Below are 8,615 nucleotides of genomic sequence, written 5' to 3'. Positions count from 1 at the left end.
TTAAGAATCTACTCATGTGATAAACCATCTAGTTCACTTAAAAACAGAGTACACATTCAAAACAGAACCCACCAATCCTATATTTGCATGTACAGTATGACTCACTGTAGAAAATATAAGCCAAAAACCCAGATGGTTCATCACATATCCATTTAATGAAACAAAACCGACAAGCTTCAATCTCTGAAGGGGGAAAAAAACACTGTTTCAAAATGAATTTTCAAAATATCTTTGTCCAGAAAAGAGAGGGAAGAACAGTAACTGAGTTCAAACCTGACTCCAGGTGGGTACTGGTGAGATCGTGAGGATTGTCTGGCTGGTTATACAGCCTTGGTCAGTATCTCTTGGTTGGGGCGCTATTTAGCGGATAGTGCCTCTGTGGGCTTACTCCCTTGGGGGTGTTATTTGGCAGGTCAGGCTAGTGCCACGTTCTCTATGTACTGTTATTTGGCCGGTTTCACCTCAGGGGGGGTTTCTCCTGTATCTAGGGTCTTGAGAAGGCGGAAGAGGCCAGCTGCCTCACGTATACGGCTGAACTCAATGCAGAAGGCCTGCACCTCGATGAACAGGTCCTGCACGTTGATGATCTTGTTCCGGATCAGAGACTGCAGGAACACACACACCAGGCGCACCAGGCGGTTCTGCCAATGGAAACAGAGAAGTTTTACACAGACACATTTGGAACACTGGCAAACACAGTGGAGCATTGACTAACATTAGTAGTGAACAGTCACCCTGAACGGGGACAACCCTCAAATGAACTTCCTGTTACAATTTTCTGAGAATGGAAGTGGCATGCATCCTCCTGTAAGACAAGCTTTTCAATGTGACTGACAGGTCAAACAGTAAGCTACAGGCTCCTGCCATGGCCCTTCCACAGTCCTCCTTACCTGCATGTACTTGTCTTTGATCTGTTCACATGTGGAGATACAGTTTGAGATGTACAGATGAATGAACTCTGGTGGGAGGTCCACAGCAGTTGTCAGCCTGTGCACACAAAGAATAACCTCATAAATAAACAGAAAAATAAACACATTTTAAAACTATACGTATATTGAAAACTGATTGTAGACAACTGAATTGTATACATCAAATTCTATCCAAAGTCCCCACCTGTTGACCACCTCCATGGAGTGCAGGGACATGTCCATGTTGACCAGGACGGAGAAGTACTCAGTGATCTGGCTGGACTGCATTAGTTTCAGCAGCATCTCAATGGCCACCAGAGGGTTGTTCTCCACCAGGTCGGGCAGCTTGGCTGGGGTCAGACCGATGTGGTACACCAGTTTAGGATCCTTTTCCAGCTCACCCAGGAGCTGTAGGGAAAGAGGCAGCAATATTAAGAGAGACATTCAGGTTGAATTAACGAACGAAGGTTAAGGATATTTGAAATATATAAAATACAATTTTGAGTAGACAGTGTACCTGTCTACTCACCTGTGACTGCTGCTGGGCAGACAGCGGGCTCTTGAATGCCTTGGCCATGATGCGTTTGATCTCCACACCCGTGCTGTTCTTTACACACATAGAGCGGTCCCACTGCACACTGTGGTCTGGCTCCGTGGGGTTCAGCCACGCCAGCTCATCTTCACACACGTGCAGCGGAGGGGGCGGCCGGATGAACTCCGGACGGAAGTGACCTGGGGAGAGGGAGGGTCACAGGTAGCTGTTACAGAATGGGTATGTGTTTTGCCTTACGTGATACTTGGGATATCCTATATACACTCAGTGGCCAGTTTATTAGGTACAGCACCCAGTTCACAAAAATGGTTTGCTCCTACAGACAGTGAGTCACATGGCCATGGCTTGCTATATAAAGCAAGCAGACAGACAACGAGGCATTTAGTTACTGTTCGATTGAACATTAGAATGTGCAAAACGAGTTCCCTAAACGACGTTGAGAGTGGTTTGATAGTCGGTGCCAGGCACGCTCGTTCCAGTATCTCAGAAACGTCCGGCCTCCTAGGCTTTTCACGCACGACAGTGTCTAGGGATTACAGAGAATAGTGCGACAAAAAAAAATGTGGCAGTCATGTGTTCGAAAACAGCTTGTTGATGAGAATAGCAAGAATCGTGCAAGCTAACAGGCGGGCCACAAACAGTCAAATAATGGCGCAGTACAACAGTGGTGTGAAGAATGGCATCTCGGAACGCACAACGCATCGGTCCTTTTCACGGATGGGCTATTGCAGCAGATGACCACACCGGGTTCTACTCCTATTAAGAATACTTTTTTACTCCTAAAAAGAAGAAGAAGAGGCTCCAGTGGGCACACGATCACCAACACTGGACAATTGAGGAGTGGAAAAACATTGCTTTGTCTGACGAATCCCAGTTCCTGTTGAGTCATGCTGACGGCAGAGTCAGGATTTGGCGTAAGCAGCATGAGTCCACGGCCCCATCCTGCCTGGTGTCAACGGTGCAGGCTGGTGGCAGTGGTGTAATGGTGTGGAGAATGTTTTCCTGGCACACGTTAGATCTCTTGAAACCAATTGAGCAACATTTTTGTTTAACACTTTGTTGGTTACTACATGATTCTATATGTGTTATTTCATAGTTTTGATGTTTTCACTATTATTCTACAATGTAGAAAATAGTAAAAATAAAGAAAAACCCTTACATGAGTAGGTGTGCCCAAACTTTTGACTGGTACTGTATGTCTTTCCATAAACATAACTGATAGACTCATAACATCGTGATTGATTAAATGCTCCACTTACTCTCCAGTGCAGGTCGAGGCCCAGTGACCAGGGACTCTGTGATCTGATTGGCCACTGAGCTGTCAAACCCAGAGTTGGAGGAATCTGGGTCTGGGTCGCTGAGGATGCTGGGGAAGCTGGCCTTACTCTGGGTGGGTAGCTCTGACTGGCGCTCTGCAGGGTCAAGAAGAGAGAGAGAGATAAGATAGTTGACATATTAAGTGTTAGAAATGCAGCATAATAAAGTGTAAAGAACTGTCTGTTGTACTACAGTAAGGATATGAGAGGTGTTATGTCTCAACACAGGCAAATAAGAATTTTAGGCAGCTCAAAAATAGTTAAGGTTCTATAACCATCCTCAATACAACAAACATGAGTGCATACATTTTGGTACAGTACCTGCCAAGGCCAACTGCAGCCCACTAATGTCTATGGACTGTGGCATGTTCCCCATGTCCATGCATGACACCTGTCTGGGGGTCTTCTTGAAGAGTTCCCTTGGAGGTGCCAGCATCAGCTGGGAGAGGAAGAACTTCTCAGGCTGTGTTATGGGTGGCAAGAATCCTGTGGACAGTAAAATGATCAGTAAGTACTTGAAATGTCGATGTTCAGCATAGACCTGGGTTGAGACATTACTTAACTACCTGTGGATGAAAGAAACACACACTTTTAACAATACTTATTACTATGCACACTGATAGGAGTCTAGACACACTCACCTGACAGTTGTTTCTCTTGTTCCTCCCCAACTGGTGAGGGGTTCAGCAAGTGAGCAAAGACAGCGGCAAAGGGGTTGGCGGCAAGAGGCTCTGTGCGGTACATCTCCCAGAGAAGGTAGAGGGCGGTGAGGCGCTGGGCAGAGCTGGGCAGAAGATCTGGCTGTTGCAGCAGCATCACCAACACCGAACCCACTCGGAAATGTTCGGCCTTTGCGAAGTAATGATGAAACGCGGTTGACAGACTTTCGAACGTGTTGGTGCAAGCTTCCTCAGAGATGATTCCCAAGAGGTTGGACAGCTCCTTCGGGGCGAGTGTCATTTTTCCTATGTGTAGTGATAGCTACAGTAACAAGCTGCTAGCTTTTAGCTACGTGACTAAAATGATCAATCACTGCTTGCTATTAGTCTTTAATAATTACAGGTAAATAGCATTATTCAGTTCATACTATAAAACTGAAAAATAAGCTCGTTACATTTCCATTAACTCCAGCGGAGTGCAGATGTGGACAGCTAGCTAACGTTAACAATTAACGTTAGTAAATGTTATTAGCTCTTGCTAGTTAGCTTGCTAGTTTGTCAGTAAAGACTAAAGTCATTATAAAACAAAATGATACATCTTAACAATATCGACCTTGGTCAAAAAATGTACATAACAATCTTAATGATCTAAAAGCATTATTTTGCTTATTATCAAAGGTTAAATAAGAAGTAAATTAGCTAGCTTTTCTTAGCTGTCAAATTTTTCATCAGTTTCCACTTCGTTCACAACATTGGAGCGTATAGTTTTGACCTTTGACACGTCCCCGGTAACAACGTGCATTCTGGGAGACATAGTACTGTAGATTATTCGTGTTTTTCTGCTTGCGCTGGACCTTTCGTGGCTACAACAACACTTGTCTACAAATTACAGGGAAAGCATTTGTTTCAAATTGTGTGTCAATTAATTTTTGTTTGTAAACGCACTGCAACAAATTATTTATGTTATTATTAACGACGCGGATGTGAACCTATTATTCTCTTTAGTGCCCACAAGCCCTTGCAACTTCCTTTCCGACATTTCTCGGGCAGTGTGAGTATTGTTTTGGGAAATTTGTGTTAATTATCCAACTTCATCCTGGCCCTGCGCTTATGTAGTCCATCGTTTTCATCACATAATTACAATATGAGACACTGAATTCCTTAAACGATGTAATTGTGATGGGTTATGCCCAAAGGATCGATTGTAAATGTATATGGAAATGTGTAGCCACCAGTATGCTAACCAGTAGTCAGCTAAACGAAGCTATTATGTCATAAATGTCTCGTTATAGAGCGCATTCCTGCTATGTTTAACGTTTTGTCTGAGGCCCACAATTTCTGGTTCACAGTTTTTTGTTGTCAATGTGTAATCACTGAAACCAGCTAATCAGATCAATATATGCCGGCATCATTAGTTAGCTGAAGTTGGCCATAGTGCCTGGCGTCATCAGACAAAATTGCCGTATTAACACTGGTTACCTGGCTCACTTGTTATCTGAGGCGGATTCTGTAGCAAAAGTTTTGCAACGAAAACCAGAGTTTCTATTGGACATTCAGGTAGGGTTGGTTCCTAGAATAAACGGTTTCCGTTTCAAAACGTTTTGTAACAGACAACGTTTTGAACGGAATCCAACTAATGAATACACCACAGGTAAACCCATGACATATATTTCATATAGTAACTTAATGTACCATTACACTTCACTTGTCACTGTTTACTTTCATGGCAAAGCATAACCAGTCAAGTAGCCACAAGCTCAGTCAGTGGCTTGGTAGAAATGCCACACTGTAGTGAGTCAAATAAACAGTGGACACTAAAGAAATTCATGTCTTCCGAGCTGAATGTAAGTGAGCTAAAGATTTATCAATGTTTTATGTTATGTATTTTCATAGATGGCGCCAAACAAGAAGGGAGGTGAAAAAAAGAAGGGGCGTTCTGCCATCAACGAGGTTGTGACCAGGGAGTACACAGTCAACATCCACAAGCGCATACATGGCGTGTGAGTACACTGTCTGGGGCCATGACACCACTCCGCTACTGTTGCGTTATGAAAGTGGGTTCTCTGCACTAGGTTTTCATAAAGTGCTGTATGTCTACTTCCGCTTGCAAGATGTCTTTGCTGCTGTGATTGCTGTTCTTTGCTGGATAGTCAATTTGCTGGGCTGTAGCACTAAACAAGTAGATTTAACAGTTGTCGGGGGTCTTTTGCTCAAATGCAAGTAGGAAGTCTCACCTTGACCAATTGAGATAAAGGTCTGAAAGGCACTTACCCATCAGGCATATCAGGAGTATTTTTTTGGGTTCCCCAAAGATTATGATCACAAAAATTTTGATTAACTTATTTGCGTGAAGAAATGCCATATACGTTATTGCCTGCCATTCACTTACACACAGGAGGAACCAGAAAGATCAGTTCTGGAATTATTTTATGTTGGTTGTCAGTAGAAAAAAGAATCGGTAGGCTCCGCTTGCCCGACTGCCATAAATGCCGTACATTTTCTGTCTTTCATTTTTTAAATTTAAATAGGGTAGAACGAGAGATCAGTTTTAGGGTACTGGAATAATTTGCAGTTTGGTTTTCACAGAATTTTGTAATTAGATTTGTATCACCTGCCCAATGTGGCAACCTTCGAGCAGGCTCAACTAGCACAACTGCTCCGTTCACTTGCAATAGGGAAACTCTTAATGTCAATCCTTGCCTCAATGTAAAGTGCTAATGCATTTAGCATTGTTTTGATTTTGTACATGCTGTATGTTGGAAGTATGCTGATCCCTGTGGGAAAGAGGTGCCAATGTTATTGGGCTTAGGCTGCTGAAAATGTTGTGGCTCTACTTTGCATTCGAGTTGTGGCTGGAGAAAAACAGCTTATGCTGTGTAGTTAATTGTTGGATGCTTGTTTTGGAACGCAATTATGGGCATAGTCATCAGTAGGGCTGCAATAATTGTTTCCATGGCAAAAATGAAAACACGAAGCAGAGCTAACTATTTGGTCCTTTTAAAAACCTGCTGTATGTAGAATATTGTGTTCTATATCTTGGAATATAAATAAATGTGACTCTGGATGACAACATGATGTTTCCAACATTAGGGCTTTTTCTAAAGTTAAATCTACTTTGTTTTGTTTCCTTGCCATGATACTAACGAGTATTGTGATACTGATATTGTACTGGCCCTAGTCATAAGAGTATGTTCAAACCAAAACGCATGTCCAACGCAGCAGTCTGGTGGGGTAAGGAGAACATTTTGGTAAAACCGCTATTCTATGCTTTGGTTGATGGATAGTATACTTCGTTGCAACATTTCTGATGGACAGACAGCGCAACACAAAGACCTTCCCACAATGCACTACTCCAATTGAGTTTGTCTGGTTTGAATGTACGCTAATGGCTTTCCTTGTTATGTTGCTTATAAAAGTTGCCTTTGCTTGCTTTGACAAGTGATGCTTTGTATCAACCTCTTTTGATAATCCAGTGCGTTGTTTGGTGATGCAACTAACATTGCTTCTTGTTCCTGTGTCCCTTCAGCTCCTTTAAGAGGAGGGCACCTCGCGCTCTCAAGGAGATACGAAAGTTCGCCATGAAGGAGATGGGAACCCCTGACGTGCGTATCGACACTCGCCTGAACAAGGCTGTGTGGACCAAGGGGGTGAGGTAAGCAAACCATTGTTTCTTACATCAGAGGCCACAAGCTTTTCTGAACCAGGGACCAGCTGGCTATGGACTTTCCTTGATGATCTGCTCAATTTTAAAACCAATACTTGATAACTGTCATCTAACACTCTGAGGGACCATGAGTTGCAGGTACAGTCTACTACAGGTTAATGCTGTGGCTGCAAGGAGTGTTGTGATGACATGCACTTAACTTGAATATGAACCAGACTATGCTGAATTCGGAAGTCTTTTGCAGCCTTGTCAAATTCAGTGCTTCCTCTACATTGGACTGTACTGGCCAGAATGGCTGCCACAGTGAAACTGTAGTTCATGGGCCTCACATTCCTTTTCTATGGATGTTGGGGATACATTTGTGCTATAGACAGTTGATTTCAGTGATACACATTCTGTCCAATTTTAAGTCTAAGGGATAGTTGAGCATCAGGATCTCTGTGTCTCTCTCCCCCTCCATCTCTCAGCCAAATAAAAACCACTCTCCCTCCTATCTGCTTTATGCAGTATTGTCCCAATATCAAGTGGTAGAGGCTAGTTACATCAACAGCTGACCAGTCAGTGCTGGCTTCAGAGCAAACTGATATCCTGGTATTCTTGACGATGGGTGTAGAGTTGGTGCAAATAGTACAAGTTGATGCCTGTATAAATTGTTCTGCAATGCCATGCACTTACATGCAATGCACTAAAACTAAGCACAGTTTCTTCATGCCAACTGATAATTTCTGTTATTTCAGGAATGTCCCATACCGTATGCGTGTGCGCCTGTCAAGGAAACGCAATGAAGATGAGGACTCTCCCAATAAACTGTATACCCTCGTCACATACGTCCCTGTCACGACATACAAAGGTAAGCCCAAGACCTGCTTGACCATGTCCTGTGCTGACTAGTATCCAGAAGTGTACTCTGACATTCTGAGGTTGGTGATCTGTTGTGTTTGAAATTAGCTATACTTTTGTAACCGACAAGGTGCAAAATATCCCTTTGTGGGTGACACTGAAGAACAAGTTGTGGCAGCCTTATTTTCAGATCATCTGCATGCAAATGGGTATACAAAGTAGAGGATCTGTGAACTTTACTTCGGTCAGAGTGAGTTCTGTGCTGTTATTTTCCTAATTTGCCTGTTAAAGACTTGATTCTGATTTTTCTTTTCTCTACAGGTCTGCAGACAGTCAATGTGGATGAGAACTAATTATTCACTGGTGTTGAAATAAATTTATAAGACTGCAGTCTTGGATTATATACAAGTTTATACAATCACTAATTGGGATTCTTGATGGAGCAATTTATGCTTACATAGTTTCAAGTTTTATTAGTTGTATGTACGGGATACACCGCGTCCAATGAAATTCTCACATGAAAATAAATTATTTCTAGAGCGTCTGTGTCTGGTAGTGTTTGGATATACACTGAACAAAAATATAAACGCAACATTCAACAATTTCAAATATTTAACTGAGTTACAGTTAATGTAAGGAAATCAGTCAACTGATATAAATCCATATATTCATAAG

General features: G+C 42.6%; 2 protein-coding genes and 1 non-coding gene across 3 annotated transcripts; 2 read left to right on the top strand and 1 right to left on the bottom strand.

Annotated features, from left to right (window-relative positions):
• Window positions 1-35: 35 nt before the first annotated feature.
• LOC120064279 (CCR4-NOT transcription complex subunit 11-like) lies at window positions 36-3,737 on the bottom strand. The gene is made up of 7 exons (XM_039014735.1): window positions 3,419-3,737; window positions 3,099-3,263; window positions 2,721-2,873; window positions 1,438-1,640; window positions 1,114-1,316; window positions 891-987; window positions 36-641 (listed from the first exon to the last, which is right to left on the bottom strand). The coding sequence occupies exons 1-7, from the start codon at window positions 3,735-3,737 to the stop codon at window positions 444-446; spliced, it is 1,338 nt and encodes a 445-aa protein (XP_038870663.1). The 3' UTR covers window positions 36-443.
• A 627-nt stretch (window positions 3,738-4,364) lies between these two features.
• Window positions 4,365-8,484, top strand: LOC120064277 (60S ribosomal protein L31). The gene is made up of 5 exons (XM_039014733.1): window positions 4,365-4,487; window positions 5,330-5,436; window positions 6,963-7,088; window positions 7,838-7,950; window positions 8,262-8,484. The coding sequence occupies exons 2-5, from the start codon at window positions 5,330-5,332 to the stop codon at window positions 8,291-8,293; spliced, it is 378 nt and encodes a 125-aa protein (XP_038870661.1). The 5' UTR covers window positions 4,365-4,487; the 3' UTR covers window positions 8,294-8,484.
• LOC120064541 lies at window positions 7,340-7,476 on the top strand. Its single transcript, XR_005478612.1, has one exon. It is a non-coding gene; the product is annotated as a small nucleolar RNA SNORA5 (small nucleolar RNA).
• Window positions 8,485-8,615: the final 131 nt, after the last annotated feature.

This window comes from Salvelinus namaycush, chromosome 19 (genome assembly GCF_016432855.1).
Source record: "Salvelinus namaycush isolate Seneca chromosome 19, SaNama_1.0, whole genome shotgun sequence".
NCBI classification, from domain to species: Eukaryota; Metazoa; Chordata; class Actinopteri; order Salmoniformes; family Salmonidae; genus Salvelinus; species Salvelinus namaycush.
The sequence above is the reverse complement of the archived record's forward strand: the minus strand, read 5'-3'. Positions and strand labels throughout refer to the sequence as shown.